This window comes from Mesocricetus auratus, unplaced genomic scaffold (assembly GCF_017639785.1).
Source record: "Mesocricetus auratus isolate SY011 unplaced genomic scaffold, BCM_Maur_2.0 Super-Scaffold_100013, whole genome shotgun sequence".
Taxonomy (NCBI): Eukaryota; Metazoa; Chordata; class Mammalia; order Rodentia; family Cricetidae; genus Mesocricetus; species Mesocricetus auratus.
The window spans coordinates 74,917,697-74,936,288 of record NW_024429196.1 but is presented as its reverse complement, the minus strand read 5'-3'; the positions used below and the strand labels follow the sequence as shown (position 1 = coordinate 74,936,288).

General features: G+C 53.5%; 2 protein-coding genes across 6 annotated transcripts in view; one reads left to right on the top strand and one right to left on the bottom strand.

Annotated features, from left to right (window-relative positions):
- Window positions 1-854: 854 nt before the first annotated feature.
- On the top strand, window positions 855-17,353 carry Hk3 (hexokinase 3). Of its 2 annotated transcripts, XM_005078347.4 has the most exons (19): window positions 865-1,015; window positions 3,897-4,016; window positions 7,718-7,880; window positions 8,572-8,726; window positions 8,807-8,926; window positions 9,031-9,126; window positions 9,855-9,954; window positions 10,027-10,210; window positions 10,616-10,771; window positions 10,938-11,171; window positions 11,489-11,784; window positions 11,898-12,037; window positions 12,119-12,238; window positions 14,119-14,214; window positions 14,393-14,492; window positions 16,123-16,306; window positions 16,404-16,559; window positions 16,695-16,928; window positions 17,016-17,353. In XM_005078347.4, exons 2-19 carry the CDS (start codon window positions 3,921-3,923, stop codon window positions 17,194-17,196), a joined length of 2,811 nt encoding a protein of 936 aa, XP_005078404.1. In that variant the 5' UTR covers window positions 865-1,015; window positions 3,897-3,920; the 3' UTR covers window positions 17,197-17,353. The 2 variants fall into 2 exon arrangements, with proteins under 2 accessions (XP_021087641.1, XP_005078404.1); XM_021231982.2 differs by lacking the exons at window positions 16,695-16,928; window positions 17,016-17,353 and adding an exon at window positions 15,648-15,702 and having other exon boundaries at window positions 855-1,015; window positions 16,404-16,544.
- Unc5a (unc-5 netrin receptor A) overlaps window positions 17,326-18,592 on the bottom strand; it is a 55,888-nt gene continuing 54,621 nt past the window's right edge. For all 4 annotated transcript variants that reach the window (XM_040756014.1, XM_040756015.1, XM_040756017.1 and 1 more), the window contains one exon: window positions 17,326-18,573. In XM_040756014.1, coding sequence (XP_040611948.1) covers window positions 18,408-18,573 — 166 coding nt within the window. In that variant the 3' untranslated portion in view covers window positions 17,326-18,407. The remainder of the gene's footprint in view (window positions 18,574-18,592) is intronic.

The window sequence follows — 18,592 nt, the reverse complement described above, 5'->3', positions numbered from 1 at the left end:
GAGCATAGTGACCAGTGGCACCACAGAAGCTTAAGGACCCATCCTCTAGAAGGGAGGACTTGCAGACAAGTCACTCCCCCTACCTTGCCTGCAGGCTAAAAGCTAGACTCCTTGGTCTGGCTGTTACCTGTGGGCATCTTCATGAGGCCCCATGAACTGTACCTGATTCTGTGAGGACACCTGTCTGTATGAGCGCTGGCTGATGCTGCTGCCTTTGCCCAGCTCACACTCCTGCAGAGTCATGATGGCCCTTCCTCTTAGGTCCCTTGCTTCCTACACAGTTCTTGCTACAGTTTCAAAAGTTGCTTATTGTAACCACATATTTCCAGGCTGGTCTCTTCTTTCTGAGGAACTTAACCACTCCAAAACCTAGTGTTTATAAAACAAACAGAGCTCCTAGCATTGCAGAGAGAATTGTGGTGATATTTTGTTAATGATCTAACCAATAAAGCTTGCCTGAATATCAGAATGCAAAGATAGCCACAGCCATAGATGGCAGGCGGTGGTATACACTAATTCCGGCAGCCACGCTAGTTAGCCATAAAAGCTGGGTGGTGATGGTGCACGCCTTTAATCCCAGCACTAGAGAGGAATATAAGGCTGGGAACTCACTCTCTTTTCAGTCTGAAGATTTCATAGAGGTAAGAGCGCTCTGATGGTTGACTGCTTTGCTTTTCTGATCTTCAGCTTGAACTAAATATCTGTCTCTGGGTTTTTATTATTGGTGCTACAGGAATCCTTAACACAGCTGAGTTCTCCAGGTTCCTGTCGTCATCTTGTTTGTACCATGGCCCTGCCCACCCTGGGTTCCTCATAGGGCAGACTTGTGGGGAAGTGCACTTTCCTGAATTAGTGTGTGTCTGTTCAGTGGTGGCTGAAGAAGGAGGTGGAGCTTGGGGAGTTTATAACAAGTCATCCCCCAGTTTCAATTTTGAGTTCAGTCCAGGGTCACCAGATCCTCATTCGGGAGAAGAGCTGAGACCCGAGGAAGGTAATCAACTTGGACATATCCTAGGTAAGCAAGTACTTCCTGTAACCTGCATGCCTCATCCCAAGCCTTCTTTCTTGTATATGCTCTAGCTGATGGAGGCTAGCAAGACTATGCCACTAGTCCTCAATGGTGATGGCAGTGCCCAGCCTCAGAAGTGGTCTGTAGGATGTCATGCAAAAGGAGCACTCACTCCATGTCACTGGCTGAGTTCAAACATGGGCAGACTTGGGCTGGTTTCTGGCGATAGAGGAATGAAGACATGTTTCTCGCTCTAGGAAGAGACAGGCTGAATGCACTGACCTAGAGTTTAAATGCGGGCTCCTTGGAGGGAGCTTCTTAGTCTGCCATGTGCTGAGTAAATGTTGAGTGTGTGAGCCGATGAGAAAGTAAGTGACTATGCTAGCTGGGCCTTGCTTCAGCCGCCCCATTTCATCCTTAACAGGCTGTTTGAATGCGTGTCCTCTGCCCACACATTTGGAAACTAAGTGTTGGTATGTGTAATTTAGGGGAGACTTGTCAGAAACAAATTTTTGGTTTACTAAATTATTGATGCCTTTTGAGACAGGGTCTTACTGTGTGGCCCAGGTTGTCCTCAAACTTGATACTCCCGCCTCAGTCAACCAGGTGCTGGGTTTCCAAGCTTGATCCCCTGGCCTAAATTCCCCCAACTCTGTCCTGGCATCAAAGATGCCGAGGTGACTCAGACATCACAAGGTTGTGAGGCTAGCCCTTCAGACTGGGGACCAACTTGAGTGAAGACTAAAAAGCAGAAGACCAGCAGTCAGTGTGGCTGGATTTTAGAGAGTAGAGAGAGGAAGCTAGGGTGAGTGCATGTGAGGGTTCACAGCTCTGTGGGGAGCCACAATAGTGTGAGCAGGGTCCTGCAGTCCCACCACAGCTCTGTCTGCAGGGGGAGCCACGACAGTGTGAGTAGGGCCCCACAGTCTCACCATGGAGTTCTGCTGTCTGCAGAGGGAGCCATTATAGTACGACCAGGGCAAGATTCAATCTGAGGAGCAGAGGCGTCACTCAGGATTGTTGGAACAGTCAGTGGTCGTGGGGACGGGATGGCAAGGACAGGCAAGACAGTTCTTTCTCAGAGCCCCAGTTAGGTCATAAGTGACTGCTCCCTTCCAAGCAAACCTCGTAAAGCTTCTAGTCAAGACAGAGGGCAAGAGATGTGTGGGAGAGTAGTGGGGAGGCAAATCTGCCTTTACTGAGTTCCAGGAACCTCTCCACCAGGATAGTGCAGTCTAACAGACTGCTGGCGTTAGCATGGGGCATAGGTCAGAGGGTGAAAAAAGGAGAAAAAGAGGGAGTGTAGACAAAGGCACAACCCGAAGCTTGGAACCCTCCCTGCGGATTTAAAGGCAAGAGGACAGGAGTTCCTGATGACCCAGCCACCATAGGCTGTCTGCAGGAGCTACGGAAGGCAAGAATGCAGGTGCCCAGGGACTCCAGAGGCTTAGGGCTGGACAGAAGGGGAGGACTGGGGGGATGCCGGGGCTGAGAGAAGTTGCTCTCGGTTTTGCTTTTGCAATGAAGGTAGAGTGCCCAGCAGACTGCTGTGCCGTCTTGCCTGTCTGCTGGATTGTCCGTCTCCTTCACATTCTACCATAGGCTCCCCTGCGGTTAGCGGAACAGTAGTGAGTGACTGGTGGCAGTAGCTCAGCTCAGCCGAGTACCTGACATTTCTATGGACTCTTACAGCATGACAGGGGTCACTAGCTCCTGCCGCTCTTTATAATTTTTTCATGTGTTTGCGAGAGAACTGAGGATAGTGGAGTTGCAGTTCAGATTCCTCGGAATAGATGTAAACAAGATCTTTTTGCTCACTTTTGTTCCATGTGGCCTTCTGGCACACTGGACCTCATTTCACAGGAGAGGAAAAGGGGGCCTCAGGTTTGGGAGGTCTGGTGCCGCCGTTGTGTGGAGAACTGGAGTCCTGGCTCCAAACACAGGCTCTTCCATTCTGCCTCACTGTCCTGTCCAAAACCTAGCCGTGAGTTGAGGTTTTGTTGCACACTGAATTTTACAGTGAACCTCCCAGGCCTTGTGCTGTTTGGCACAGCAGCCCTGTGAGGGTGGACACGACCTCCTCCTGCATCACAGACACTGAGCCCGAAGCTCTGAGTCAGCAGGGACTCTTCCAAGCTCAGGCCATTAGTACATCCCTTTTCTGAACCACAGATTCAATCCTAAAACATAGGCCCCTTCGCACACCTCTCTATCCCGTGTCCTTTGTCACCTCTGTCTCATGTCCTTTGTCACCTCTTCATCCCGTGTCCTTTGTCACCTGTCTCATGTCCTTTGTCACCTCTGTCCCATGTCCTTAGTCACCTCTTCATCCCGTGTCCTTTGTCACCTCTCCATCCCGTGTTCTTTGTCACCTCTGTCTCATGTCTTTCTTCCTTGGCGTGAAACTTAAGTGCTTGACCTTGTCCTGAAAACCAGCTTGTTTGGTTTTGGTCCTATCTTACTTTACAGTTTGTCACCTCTACCAGGCCCCTGACCTCCCAGCCACATTTACCGATGCCTTCTCTCCGCCGTTGCTCGTGCCAATCCTACTGTGACGTTTGGTGAGGCTGTGAAATCCCTGAGGGCAGAGCCTGCATCTGCTTTACCAGCATGTTCATGTGGGCATTAGGAACCAGAGGAGATGCATGAATGAGCATTTGAACTTGGAATGAGCTTTCCCATGCTGTCCCAGTACACATGCTTCTGGAAAATAATTGCCTCCTTGTAGACTGCTAAAGGATCCTTGCTATCAGAAACTTTTAATTCTGCTTACAACTCCCTGCTTGGTCCCCTTTGGAAGGAAAGAAGTTGTAGGTCTAGGTTATTGTGCCTCTTGGAGCCTATAGAGTAAATGTTTTTGAATCCAGATCTCCATTTTCCCTTTTAGGTAGTCAATACCCACTGTGGAAACATGGACACCATTGGGTCTGTTGGTTTGCAGCCTCGAGAAAGAGCCTCAAACTGCCCACAGGAGGGCATGCCAAGGCCTCCAGATAGCTTAGAACTGGTAAGCCTAGCACTGAGCTCCAATTCTGGGCTTATTTAAGACTGTCACAGATATGATGACTAGAGGAATGGGTTGCTGGGCTCACACCCTCATGGCCTCTTTTCAGTTTGCTGAACTGCTAATCTCCAGCCTCTGTTCTTTGAGATTCCAAATACCTGCAAGGTGTAGATTGGTTTCTGGGGGATGGGAACTGAAGACGTGAAAAATGACTCGTTTAAGATGTAAGAGTTTGTAGTGAGGATTTTCAACTTTACTGTGCCTCAGAAGCTATGTCTAACCACAAGGGTTCTCTTGTAAAACACTTACACTTTCACTATCAGCTACACTTTTACAGACATATCCACCACAAAAAGGAAGCAGGAAAAAAATCTGACAGAATTGAAACTTTCAAAAATTAACTTTGCCAGACTTTGGTGGTGCATGCCTTTAATTCCAGCACTCGGGAGGCAGAGGCAGGTGGATCTCTGTGAGTTCAAGGCCAGCCTGGTCTACAGAGCGAGTTCCAGGTCAACCTCCAAAGTTACACAGAAAAATCCTGTCTCGAAAAAAACAAAAACAAAAACAAAAAATAAATTTTATAACCTATTCCATGACTCATTTATCCTTTCTTATAATCTGATATTACCTACTGTTTCTTAGCCCTCATTCTAAATGTTATGCTACACACACACACACAATATATATATATATATATATATATATATATATATATATATATGCTAGGAGCTGAGTCCTTGGGTCCCTTCTCTCCAGTCTCTCTGGCACAGTTTTCTCACAGGGTCACTGTGGTCAGGCTCCAGAGGTGACGAAGTGCTGAATTGGTTTCCTTAGAAGTCATCAGTCTGTCTCTCCTTCCTTCCGTCCCTCCCTCCCTCCTCCCCTATCTCCCCCCATCGGAGCCTCCCTTCCTCTTTCCCTTATCTTTCTTTTCTTCTCCCCTCTTGGTCTGGTTTTGGTGGGATGAGTATTGAATCCAGGGCTTATGCTTGGCCACTACCCCCAGCCTTTCCCTTCATCTTGACTAAGATTCACAAGTCTTACCTACCACACCCGGGAGCAGAGAACGCTTATGTAAACTATTTCATAACTCTTGGTCTCCATTTCCTCATCAGAAAAACAGAGGAAAATAACTTGAATTATTCAAATGTCCTCCTCAAAAAAAAAAAAAAGGCCTCGTGGAAATAAAGGAACCACATAGAGGCCATGCCCATGAAAGCGGCCTTGGAACACTCCCTGTTTGCAGTTCCCGTAGTTTTCTGTCTAGTTTGTTACCACCTATGGTGGCATTACTGTCACACATGCACACACCCCTTCTCATTTGTGCAACCACTCAGACCCTGCTGTAAGAGTTTCCTCTCTGTTCTGCCCATAGCTGGGCTCCAGAAACCAGCAATGACTGCCAGCCCAGGGCTTGTTCAGGGTCATCATCCTGTCCTTTCTCACCTCCTTCCCCCTCCTCCCGAGACCTCTGCTCGGGTCCCACACCTGCTGTACGTACCTGCAGTTTAGCAACGTCCCTATGGCTTTGCTTGGCTTCACGGGGACGCCAAGTGCGCTACAGCCAGGACCCCCACTCAGTACCCCTGGCCTCACTTCAGACTCCCTTTCCATAGCCCTAGGTCGAGGGGGACAATCACATCATCAGTGTCTAGCTGCGTCTTCTAGCCCCTTGCCAGACCTTAACAGAAGCCTCTTTGTTACCCACGGGTGCAGAATGAGGCCTCTAGATAATTGTGTTCCATGCCCTGGAGAGAGAACCCTTGCTTCACCGAGCATCACGTGTGTCACTGCTCTGGCACTGAGTTTAGCCCCTCACAGCATCCTTGCTCTCTGCATGTCACCGTTTCCACTTGACAGAAGCGGTCATTCACTCAAACAGGCGATGGAGGTGACAGAGCCAAACTGACGGGTACAGCAAGCTCGTTAAAAGAGTCAGCACTGAGACCACATCCAACTTTACACCCTCTCCAGCGCCTTTCCCCTCCCTCTCCTGAATGAGGCCCAGACTGCCATGACTTTCCTGGGATCACAAAGCCAGAGAGGGGCAGAGTGAGGACTGAGATTTTTCTCTTGCTCTTTTTGTCTGGGTTTTCATGGTTCTTCTCGGGGGAGGTGCTAGGTTTTTTGTTTTGTTTGTTTTTTTTTTTTAACCAAGCTTCCCATTGATGTGGGAACATTTTTGTAGTCAGATCAACCTGGGTGTACAATCCACCCTCCCCTTCAGAGCTCCTTGGGCTCTCTGAGCCTCAGCTTCCTCATTTATGACACAGAAACAGTCCCTCCCAGTGTGCACGGTGTCTGGGAGCATTCGTTCCAGTGCGAATATATAACAGGATGCCTCAGACTGCAGTTAGGGTGATTTGCCACCCCCAGACTCCTCATAAAGAGGGTAGCATTGAGTCCTCACCCCCCTTCCTCACCCCTACTCTCTTTAGAGCAGTGGTTCTCACCTCCCTGTTGCTGCGTCCCTTTTAACACAGTTCCTCAGGTCGTGTTGACCTCCAACCCATAAAATCATTTTCATTGCTACTTCATAACTGTAATTTTGCTACTGTTATGGACCATAATGTAATCATCTGTGTTTTCTAATGGTCTTAGGAGACACCGGTGAAAAGGTGGATCCACTCCCTAAGGAGTGGCAACCCACAGCTTGAGAACCAGGGCCTTAGAGGGCCTTTGTTCTCCGGGTGCTTCTCAGATTTGTGTCCAGTTTGGGGCAATGGATCTTCAGGATAGAATTCCTGTGCCAAGGAGGTGGGGCCTTGGGGAAAATCTAATAGAGCTGGAGCCCCTGAACTGTGGCCCTCCAACAAATGGGGCTTCTTTGGGTGATCAGGAGGGCCAGTCATCCAGGGATTCCTCGCAGAGCAGAGGCCTGTGCTCTCCCTATTCCTTGAGCTTCTAGTACAGTGAGAACCTGGGATATCACATCCTTTACCTCCTCTCATCCTGTCAGCCCTCCCATCAAGCTCTGATTCCCCCATGCTCCCCCAGACCCACTTGTAAAGCCTCCTTCACTCCTACCTAAAGACGTGACCTCTCCCCAGCCACTCGTTCCTGATCCTGCCTCTCCATTTCAGTAGCCACCAACACTACCAGCACCATATTGTATGCTGGCTGTCTTCCACAGGGGAATCAGGAGCGCTCAGCAGAGGGGGACTTGTCTAGCTGTGTGGTGGGGCAGGGTTTGGAATGGGGCTAGGTGTTTGGCAGGGCTTAGTTGATGGGCTGGGGGAGGCAAGCGCTAGGTGTGACGTTTGTTCGTCCGTTTGTTCACTCACTGGTGACATACAAAGAGACAGCTGCAGAGCTCTTGATCTGGAGACCGGGGAAGCAATTATAGCAGCAGGAGAGAGGCTTCACCAGACCTCACATTTCAAAAGCTTGATGGTCAGGGTGGAAGATGTAGGAGCTGAGAGGAAGTCACCAGGAGACACAAAAGGGAGGTGGTTTCTCTTCCCGGGAACCTTCAGAGGATGCAGGAGTCCTGGCTTGACTCTGAACAGCAAGAGAGCCCAGGTGTGAGGAGCAGCAAGGAGGGGGACCAGAAGACCAGGGAGGCTCTGGGAGAACAGAGCAGGGTGCTAGCCAGCCCTGGAAAGCAGGGGACCTAAGAAGGCAGGGGTGAGTCAGGCAGGATGTCCTCTGTCCCCGGTGAAGTTGGAGAATGGCTCCCTCCATGTTGGATTGCTCTTTCTCAGGTACAGAAATGCTTGCAACAATTCCAAGTGACAAAGACTCAGCTGCAGCAAATCCAAGCCAGTCTTCTGTGCTCCATGGAGCAGGCACTGAAGGGACACCACAGTCCTGCCCCTTCTGTCCGGATGCTGCCCACATATGTGGGGTCCACGCCACATGGCACTGGCGAGTAACGCAGACTAGGATGGGTGGCCGGGCATGGAGAATGTGCTCTGACCTGGGGAGGGCATGGGGAACATGCTCTGTCTGACCTGGGGAGGGCATGGGGAACGTTCTCTGACCTGGGGGGGCATGGGGAACGTGCTCTGACCTGGGGAGGGCATGGGGAACGTGCTCTGACCTGGGGGGGCATGGGGAATGTGCTCTGACCTGGGGAGGGCATGGGGAACGTGCTCTGTCTGACCTGGGGAGGGCATGGAGAACGTGCTCTGTCTGACCTGGGGGGGGCATGGGGAAGTGCTCTGTCTGACCTGGGGGGGGCATGGAGAACGTGCTCTGATCTGGGGAGGGCATGGGGAACGCGCTCTGACCTGGGGGGGCATGGGGAACGTGCTCTGTCTGACCTGGGGAGGGCATGGGGAATGTGCTCTGACCTGGGGGGGCATGGGGAACGTGCTCTGACCTGGGAGGGCATGGAGAATGTGCTCTGACCTGGGGAGGGCATGGGGAACGTGCTCTGACCTGGGAGGGCATGGGGAATGTGCTCTGACCTGGGGCAGGGGGCGTCCCTTCTCTCTGTCCACCATCGCTAAGGCCCCTTTTATTGACCTTCTCGGACTCTGGACGTTTCCCTGGGAGGCAGGCGACTCTGGTGTTGCCAGTTGCATGTCTTTTCTATGACCTGTTTGCCCTCTAGAACAGGGAGACTTCCTGGTGCTGGAGCTGGGGGCTACGGGAGCCTCACTACGTGTGTTGTGGGTGACACTGACGGGCACCAAAGAACATAGTGTGGAGCCCAAGAGTCAGGAATTTGAGATCCCTCAAGAGGTGACACTAGGCACTGGTCAGCAGGTGAGTCGCCGCCGCCGCATCCTGGCTGGGTGGCCGGGGCGCGGGTGGTCAGAGCTGAGACGCTCATCTTGTTCCCAAAGCTGTTTGACTTTGCTGCCCGCTGCCTGTCTGAATTCCTGGATGCACATCCCACGGAGAACCAGGACCTGAAGCTTGGGTTCAATTTCTCTTTTCCTTGTCACCAGACGGGCTTGGACAGGGTGAGGCGGGGGACATGTGGGGCCGGTGAGTGGGAAGGGACTGCAGCTCATGTGAAGGCCATGAGGGGAAAAAAAAAAAGACAGCTCTGCTTTTCTTCCCCCAGAGCATCCTCATTTCCTGGACAAAAGGCTTTAGGTGCAGCGGTGTGGAAGGCCAGGATGTGGTCCAGCTGCTGAGAGAGGCCATCCAGAGGCAGGGCGTAAGTGAAGGCCAGGGGGATGGACGGCTGCCTCTGCTGGCCCGGGCCCGGCAGCTGTGGGTTCCGCCTGCGTCCCTGCTCTCCTTTGGTACACACAGCCTTTGATCCAGTTTGACCCTGGGGCTAACGTTGCTCCCACAGCAATCAATGAAAGGGAGGCTAAGAAAGACTCAAATAAGATGACCGGGGCCTGGGGGAGGAACAGGAAATGAAAAAACCCTATGATCCACCCCTCAAGATCCTCTCATTCTAGCAGGCAAAGCGTTCTAACAGAAGAGTGCCCCGTGTTCAGATAGCTCTAGCGGCAGCAGAGGGCGCAGAGAAGGATCAGCCTGTCTTGTGCCAGAGCCGAGGGAGGCTTGGGAAGAAGAGCTGATGTGAGGGGAGCGTGTAGTCCTAATCTCAAGGCTCGAGAAGGCCTGACCCTTTCAGGCTCACTCCGAGGCACTGATTAGAACTCAGGTTAGAAGGTATAGTTCGGGGTGCCAGGCCAGGGTGTGGGTGAGGCAAGCATGGGTCAGTCTTCAAGGAGACACCAGCTGTGGGGCCATCTTCCTGGTGCTATGGGTAGGAGCCTCTATGACCCTGAGAGCCTGAGTTGGGGGAGGGCCCGGGGTATGTGTGAGGCAGGCAGGCAGGCATTTCATGGACCCTGGGTATTTCCTCCAAAGCCTTGGCCCTCTGGACACCCAGGCTGGCTCTGACTCCCTGTTCTCTCCATCACCCAGACTTACAATATTGATGTGGTGGCCATGGTGAATGACACAGTGGGCACCATGATGGGCTGTGAGCTGGGCACCAGACCGTGTGAAGTTGGGCTTATCGTAGGTGAGCCATGGGCCATGTGTGGAGGGTGGTAGCTGCTTGGTGGGCAGGCTCTGATGGGATCTTCCCTGCCAGACACCGGTACCAATGCATGTTACATGGAGGAGGCACGGCACGTGGCAGCTCTGGATGAGGACCGTGGCCGCTCCTGTGTCAGCATTGAGTGGGGCTCCTTCTATGACGCCAAGGCCCTCGGGCCAGTACTGACCACCTTTGACCAGGCCCTGGACCACGACTCCCTAACTCCTGGCGCTCAGAGGTGGTGGCCTGTTGTCTTCCCTGACTCTGCTCTAGTGTCACTGTCACTATTCTAAGCTACCTCTTCCCATCCATCTGAGGGTCTGCAGCTTGCCCTTGGAGGGCCCCAGGTCAGACTCCAGGAAGAAAAGCCTCAGAGTACTAGAACCCAGTTTTCAATCCTGGCTCTGTCTAGTCAGCCCTGGCTGGTTGGGGGCTGCTAGTTGAGAATAGCTGAGTGAGATACTCCTGCTGTCCTGGGTCGTGCTGCCTTTCTAGGAGATATGACCCAGAGGGTTAGAAAGGGTAAACCCACTTGTTCTCTGGGAGGTCACTTGCTTCTGGAACCTTAAACAGTGATTCCTCTTTGAGGGCTCAAGTGGGCTGAGGCCGTACGAAGGGCTCTGTCCATTTGTTTCCACCACAGGTTTGAGAAGATGATTGGGGGCTTGTACTTGGGTGAGCTGGTGCGGCTGGTGTTGGTCCACTTGACCCAGCATGGGGTCCTGTTTGGTGGCTGCTCCTCTCCCGCCTTGCTGAGTCAAGGCAGCATCCTCCTGGAACATGTGGCCGAGATAGAGGAGTAAGTAAGGGAGGCAGGAGCTTAGACAAAGGTCAGGGGGCATCTGCTTGGAAGAGGGTAAGGTTCCCTCTCCCCAGAGTAACTGTGGGGCTTTGCTGGGATGGCCAACTACGAGGTTGCCTGAGCCCCAAATCAGCACCCTGTGTTCTTTCCCTCCTCCCTGCAGCCCCGCCACTGGGACAGCCCATGCCCACACAATCCTGCAGCACTTGGGTCTGAGCCCTCAGGCCTCAGATGCTGAAATGGTAAAGCATGTTTGTGCGGCTGTGTGCACACGGGCTGCCCAGCTCTGCGCCGCTGCCCTGGCTGCGGTCCTTTCCCGCCTCCAGCACAGCAGGGAGCAGCAGACGCTGCATGTGGCTGTGGCCACTGGAGGGCGAGTGTTTGAACGGCACCCCAGGTATTGTGAGAACAAGATCCTATGCAAGCAGGTGGCGTGAGTGTGTTTTTATGATGTACACCCAGAGGGCATTCTGGTGTCACGTGTGCAAGCTGGTGGACGTGAATGGCAGAGTGAAGTTGGGCTGGGCTGTGGGAGGCCACGAGGCACATAGGGAGAGAAAAATGTTTCTTTTCGTATGTGCCAGGGAGAGGGGCACCGAGGGCAGTGGATGTATGATTGGTGCCAAGGAACAGGCTTAGGACTGAATTTATTTAAGATGGTAAGCTCTAGGGCTCCAGCATGCCAAGCTGTGTGCACCTGGTGTGTTTACATAGGTTCCACCGCACTCTAAAGGAGGTGGTTACGCTCTTGGTCCCAGAATGTGACGTATCCTTCATCCCCTCTGTGGATGGTGGTGGCCGGGGCGTGGCAATGGTGACAGCTGTGGCTGCCCGCCTGGCTGCCCACAGGCACGTCCTGGAGGAGACCCTGGCACCCTTCCAACTGGACTTGGAGCAGCTGACGGTGGTGCAGGCACAGATGCGGGAAGCCATGGCCAGGGGGCTTCGAGGAGAGGCCTCCTCCCTCCGCATGCTGCCCACCTACGTGCGAGCCACACCCGACGGCAGTGGTGAGTGCCTTGCCTGGGCAGAGACCTGGGATGCGGGTTCCTGGGAGTCGACAGCGTGTGCTAGGGCAGGAACCACCGTTTCTATCCTGGTACTGAGGGTCTCTGTCCCACAGAGCGAGGTGATTTCCTGGCCTTGGACCTAGGGGGCACCAACTTCCGGGTCCTGTTGGTCCGTGTGGCCGAGGGCAGCGTGCAGATCACCAACCAGGTCTACTCCATCCCTGAGTGTGTAGCCCAGGGCTCTGGACAGCAGGTACTCACGGTCTGGGTCCCCATGTCAGAGGTGGAGAAGGTGGGGGAGAGAGTCCGCCCCTTGACACGCCCTATCCCGCAGCTCTTTGATCACATTGTGGACTGCATCGTGCATTTCCAGCAGAAGCAGGGCCTGAGTGGACAGAGCCTACCCCTGGGGTTCACCTTCTCTTTTCCATGCAAGCAGCTTGGTCTGGACCAGGTAAGGGAGTTAAGTCCAAGAGGTGATTCCCAAGGGCCTCCAGTTCACATATCCTTAAAGAGTGAGCAGGAGGCCAAGGAAAACTGAGGCAGGGGAGCAGCATTGCTGAGGTGGGGATTGTATGCAACCCTGGCTTCCTCCAAAGATGACGTGCCCATGGTTAGGGTGACAGGCAGATGATGTGCCCATGGTTAGGGTGACAGGCAGATGACGTGCCCATGGTTAGGGTGACAGGCAGATGATGTGCCCATGGTTAGGGTGACAGGCAGATGACGTGCCCATGGTTAGGGTGACAGGCAGATGATGTGCCCATGGTTAGGGTGACAGGCAGATGATGTGCCCATGGTTAGAACAGCACTGGCCTAGGTTGGTGCTGACCAGAAGGTACATCCTAGTTTAGTCTTACCTCTAGTGTTCTGCCATGCTCCTGGTGTCAGCCATGCCTCTGGTGTCAGCCATGTCTCTGGTGTCAGCCATGCCTCTGGTGTCAGCCATGCCTCTAATGTCAGCCATGTCTCTGGTGTCAGCCATGCCTCTGCTATCTTCCTTCAGGAAGCAGCATTTGTTCTTTTCTCCAGAAGAGGCTTGAGGTCACAAGTTTCTTTGCTTGCTTCTCAGCTTGGCACACGGCTGTGTGCCTCATCTTAGTGGCAAAGTGGCAGTCATAGGTCAAACACACTCATGACACATCATCGTCTTCAACCTGTATGCCAGACTGCTCAATGCATGCCTCCGAAGTCTGGCATAGGAACAGCTAATCTTAGGCCTCTTGTCCAAGATCCCAGGAAACTTAGCACCTGCAGTTTCTGTTTGGAAGTTTTTCATGCGGAGGAGCCTGCTGCCCCTGGAGGCCTCTGCTGTGGCCTCAGGTGTCTTACAGCCGTCATGATCTTTATCTACCAGCATGCATGCATCATTTTCACCGTGTTCCTGAAGCGCAGCTGTTTTCTCTGCTGTTTCTTACACCATGGTCTCTCTTACACCATGGTCTCTCTTACACCATGGTCTGGATGGTGTAGCTGCCTAGTTTCTCCTTCAGCATGGCTCCAGGTCAAGCATCTCACTTCCTTTAGCTGCTCTCCACAAGGTGTGGGAAGTGTGTCTCAGTGTGCAAATCTGGGCATGCAAAAATGTGGCTTACTTTTTTTTTATAGCTGAATATAGCTTGTGTGTTGAGCCCACGTTCTTTCTGAGGATAGTTCAGTAGTTGGACACTTGTATGTGGCAGGTCCTGCACAGCGTCATATTCCTTTGACAGCTGTGGCTAACTCCTCCCCTCCTACCCTTTCCCTCAGAAATCCACAAAGAAACAGTGCAGCCCCTTTCCAGGTACAATTCTGCCTCTTGTTACTAAGTCGCATTGCTCACAAGAGAGGCTTGTCTGTCTCCCCTCCTCCTACCCTGCCCAGGTGGCTCCGGCTTTTCAACTCACCCTTTGCCTCTAACTCCGAGAATTCCTTCCTTCAAAATGACTCTGGGAATTTTTCTTTGAAAGGCTGGGATTTGCTGACATTTGAGCCTCTAAAGTTTCTCCATCCTCCTCTTTCCTCCATGCAGCAATCATTCTACCAGCTCTGCTCATTCCTAATCCAATTCCAAAGGCCCATTCCTTCTGGGCAAGCATCTTAAAACGGCCAGACCTCAGACCACCTGAGCACTCTGAGACTAATAATGGAAGACATAGGCCAAGCCATTATTAATAGGTTTCTTCACACCGACAGTTTCCTGGGGAGTTGAGAAGGGGGAGAAAGCAAAGCCCTTCAACCACAGGGCAAAGTGGGCAAGGAGCCCTGAGTGGAAAGGGCAGAGACTGCACACTTCTGGGGGACACAGGGTTTGTGAGGCAGAGTAACATCCCTGTCTGCTTGATCCCATCTCAGGGCATCCTCCTGAACTGGACCAAGGGGTTCAATGCATCAGGCTGTGAGGGCCAAGACGTGGTGTATCTATTACGGGAAGCCATTAGGCGCAGACAGGTAGGAGCCTACCTCCAGGGGTGCTTTGGGGGCTATGACAGGCCTGGAGGGGAGCAAAGTATCATTTGCTTCCTTGAGGGGAGCAAAGGGGCCCTCTACAATAGAGACCTCTGAGTCCAGTGCTGGTTGCCATGACAACTATGTTGCCCAGCAACTAGCAGCATCCTTTTGTATGCAGGCAGTGGAGCTGAATGTGGTTGCCATTGTCAATGACACGGTGGGGACCATGATGTCCTGTGGCTATGATGATCCCCGTTGTGAGATAGGCCTCATTGTCGGTAAGGAGGGTCTTGCCCTTTGTTGCTCCAATGCCTGATAATTCATTGCCTTCTGTTGACTCCGTAGTTGGACATTTCTCTGACCTTGGGGACAGGGGATTATTTCTGTCTGACCCAACAGTTCTGGGCCATTGGACTGGGCTAGGAGTCTGGAACTAAAGCATTCCGTCCCAGTTAGCTACTGATTTAGTCACTGGATCTTTCCGAGCCTCAGTTTGCCCATTTGGTAAATGAACCTCTATGAGACTGGCTTTGCTGCTCCCACCTGTATGACCTTGGGTAACACACTAGAGTCTTCATCTTAAGGTACAGGTAGTGACAAGAGGCTAAGAGAATGGAATGAGAGGTGCCGTGCCTGGATCAGGGTGCACACTCTGTCTGGCACGGGGAGGGCTGTGAGGGTCTTCAGGTAGTGAAGGGTCTGAGACATGGGTCAGCTCTTACCCTGGGGCTATTTGGTATCTGGATAAAGAGCTGGGAAGACACGTAAAAGAAGAGGAACTCTGCTTTCTCAGAACAGAGCACCCGGAGGGGATTAAGTCCATACCGGCCTGTGGCACCTACAGTAGCTGACTCTGACTCCACACCCAAGGGCAGACAGGCTAAGATCAGAAAGGGACCAGTCCTGAACAAGTGGGAGACGGCTCTAAAGGAAGCGCTTGGGCAGGGGAGGAAGGCTCTCAAGCCCCCGAGCATGAGGATATGGTGGCCTCTCATGGGCCTCTCAGGGAGGTGCCTAGAAGAGACGTAAACTATTACAGAATGCCCGGTGGGGCTGTCAAGGGGCCCACAGCTCACAGCTGGAAACCGGTAGGGCAGTGGTTTTCACCCTCCTAACCCTGGCCCTTTAAACAGTTCTCATGCTGTGGTGACCTCAACCATAAAATTATTTTCATTGCTACTTCACATTGTAATTTTGCTAGTTATTAATCATAATGTAAATATCTGTGTTTTCAATGGTTTTAGGTGGCCCCTGAGATCCCTGTGAAAGGGTTGTTTGACCCCCCAAAGGGGTCATGACCCACAGGTTGAGAACCACTAGTGTAGACAGAGGGCATGCCTTTTTCCCTCTGCTTCTCTCTGTGGCTTTTCTGAGTCTTTTGGTCGACTTGTGTCCCAGGGCTCCCACAATGCTCTTCTTTTTGTTTCTGTTAGGCCCTGTGGAAGTACTATCAGAGAAAGTCATTCACTGCCGGCTTCTGACCAGGCGGTAGGGTCTTCGTATCAGTGTTCTGGTCCCCAGCTCCTGGCCCACTCCAGTTAAAGGCACACGAAGCAGTCAGGAGGCTTTAACCTCTCACCAGCACAAGGGTGGAGCCACCCATACCTCCCCGGGGAGTGATACGGTCGGCGGCAGCACAGGGGCACTTTTGGATAGCACGGGGGGGAGATGCTGCACCAATGCTGGTCCCGGCAGCAGACACAGAGGAAATTCTGAGGTTTTGGTACAGACAAGGTCTACTACATCAGAAATGTCAGAAGAGGAGACCACGACCAGGGACTGGCTTTGAATGTCGGGAGGTAGAAGAGTAAGGAGCCTGCACTCTGATGCTTGGTGTAGGTTTAGAGGGAGTTTAGGCAGGGGAGGAAGGTTCTCAATCCCCCACCCTTGACCCTGGCCTGCCTGCAGGAACGGGCACCAATGCCTGCTATATGGAGGAGCTCCGGAACGTGGCAGGTGTGGCTGGGGACGAGGGCCACATGTGCATCAATATGGAGTGGGGTGCCTTTGGGGACGACGGCTCACTGGGCATGCTCAGCACCTGCTTTGATGCTAGCGTGGACCAGGCATCCATCAATCCGGGCAAACAGAGGTACGGCTGAGGCCCAGGCAGTGAGCAGTGGGCTGCACCAGCGAGTGTAGCCGATGTGCCCTCGACTTCATGTGGATATGCGCTCGCCTTCACACAGGTTTGAGAAGATGATCAGCGGCATGTACCTGGGGGAGATCGTCCGCCACATCCTCCTGCATTTAACCAGTCTTGGAGTTCTCTTCCGGGGTCAGAAGACTCAATGCCTTCAGACCAGGGACATCTTCAAGACCAAGTTTCTCTCAGAGATTGAGAGGTGCGTGCATTGCAAGGCCGTCTGCCACTGTGGGGAAATGCTGGCTGCTGCTGGTAGCGGAGGGAGAAACCCCGAGAGAGGGAGCTCACACAAGCTGTCCTTACTACTCTCTATTTTGTTCCTTCCTGGCTCCAGTGACAGCCTGGCCCTGCGTCAGGTCCGAGCCATCCTGGAGGATCTAGGGCTGACCCTGACCTCTGACGATGCCCTGATGGTCCTAGAGGTGTGCCAGGCTGTATCTCGGAGGGCGGCCCAACTCTGTGGAGCAGGCGTGGCTGCTGTGGCGGAAAAGATGCGGGACAACAGGGGCCTGCGGGAGCTGTCGGTGTCTGTGGGAGTAGATGGGACTCTCTACAAACTCCACCCTCAGTGAGTCTGGGAAGCTGGGTCAGGCGGGGAGGCGTGGCCAGGTGGGCTGGGCTAGCCTGGGCTGACCTCAGCTCCTTCTCCTCACAGCTTCTCCAGGCTGGTGTCAGCTACAGTTCAGAAGTTAGCCCCTCACTGCACGGTCACCTTTTTGCAATCAGAGGATGGGTCTGGCAAAGGTGCAGCTCTGGTCACTGCCGTTGCCTGTCGCCTTGCCCAGACGGCCATGGCTGACGGACTCTCCAAGAATGATGCGATCACACCAGACTAAGGCCTCCGCCTAGCCTGACTCCTCCTGGTGGGCCCGGCCACCCGGGACTCCCAAAGGAAGCCATGTGTGGCTCCCCCTTATAACCATCTGACCATACTCAATGGCTTTCTGAGAGAAGTCACACTCTGGTTAGCAATATATATATATAATTTATTTACATTCACGTCCGCTAAAATCCCTACGTGCCCCGGCAGCCGGGCAAGGCTGTGTACATAAGGCCAAGTGTGAGTGCACGAGAGCACTTAAGACAGAGTCAGGACACACGCTTCACACAACGGGCCCCACGCAGGGGCCCTGGTCGGGCCCAGGGACGGGCACGCTGCGGCACACACACACACACACACACACACACACACACACACACACACACTTGCCATTGTACAGCCCGGCACTCCCATTGCATATTCACACGCCCCGCTGGGCAGGGCACCTCGAGGCTGGGGGCAGGGGAAGGATCAGGGAGGAGCCTTTGGGTGTCCCTGGGTGGGTGGGAGCAGGGCAGCATGTGAGAGGCAAATGTGTACCGACACCGGGCGTGAGACACGTGAGCACGTGAGCAGCCTCCAGGTGCCCAGCATGAGATGTGTGTAGTGGGGGAAGGTCCTGCACGACCCGGGGAGGGGTGCGTGTGACATGAACACACCAGGCATGCAGGAACACGTGCCTGTGTGGTGACTGTGTGCCTGAATCCAAGGGCCAGCCCCTGTCCAGCTGGGGCCCTTAGTCCCCCAGGCTTGAAGCCAGGCCCCTCAAATGTACCCCTACCCAGCAGGCACGGAAATGTTTGCATAAGGCCCACCTCAGGCAGGAGCTCTGGGGGCCATGTCCCAAGCCCAGCATGTGTGTACATGCTGTGTGTATGCGGGGCCCCTGGCGAGGGACAGGAGGAGAGGTAGCATCACACGCATATACACACACACACACGCACAGATGGGCTGGGCTCAGCCCAGGCTCCAGGCACTGTCCACTCTGGGCCCTGGGACCAGGGCTGAGTGAGAGCAGGTGGCTATACCAACCTGGCCAGGCAGGCCATGGAGGGATGGAATTTGGGCAGGGTCTGAAGGACCAGTGTTAAGGGACAACTTCAGCCAGGAGGGGGCCTGTCCAAGCAGCTCTCCCCGAGTGTGGGGGTAGGGCCCCTGTCTGGCTTTTGCCTGTCCCTGGCAGGAGCCAAAGCTGGTGAGAGTGTAGCATTACCGGCCCGGCTAGTCTCAGCACTCGGCCTCTGACACTGTGAAGAGGCCAGCATCCGGCTGGCCCAGTCCAGCCACGGCTGCCGCCAGCTGGCCGAGGTTGCCGTTGGGGAAGTGCCGTGCCTCCCATAGGTTGAGGATCATGGCTGTGGGACTGGGCTTGGAGGCAAAGAAGCTAAGATGGCTGCAAAGAAGAGGCAGCC

Excerpts from the sequence above, each read along its gene's own strand:
- Hk3 (XM_005078347.4), top strand. The coding sequence starts at position 3,921 with ATGGACACCATTGGGTCTGTTGGTTTGCAGCCTCGAGAAAGAGCCTCA. Across the intron at positions 8,727-8,806 it reads CACTAGGCACTGGTCAGCAG|CTGTTTGACTTTGCTGCCCG; the intron begins GTGAGTCGCCGC and ends TTGTTCCCAAAG. Across the intron at positions 12,038-12,118 it reads CCCAGGGCTCTGGACAGCAG|CTCTTTGATCACATTGTGGA; the intron begins GTACTCACGGTC and ends CCTATCCCGCAG.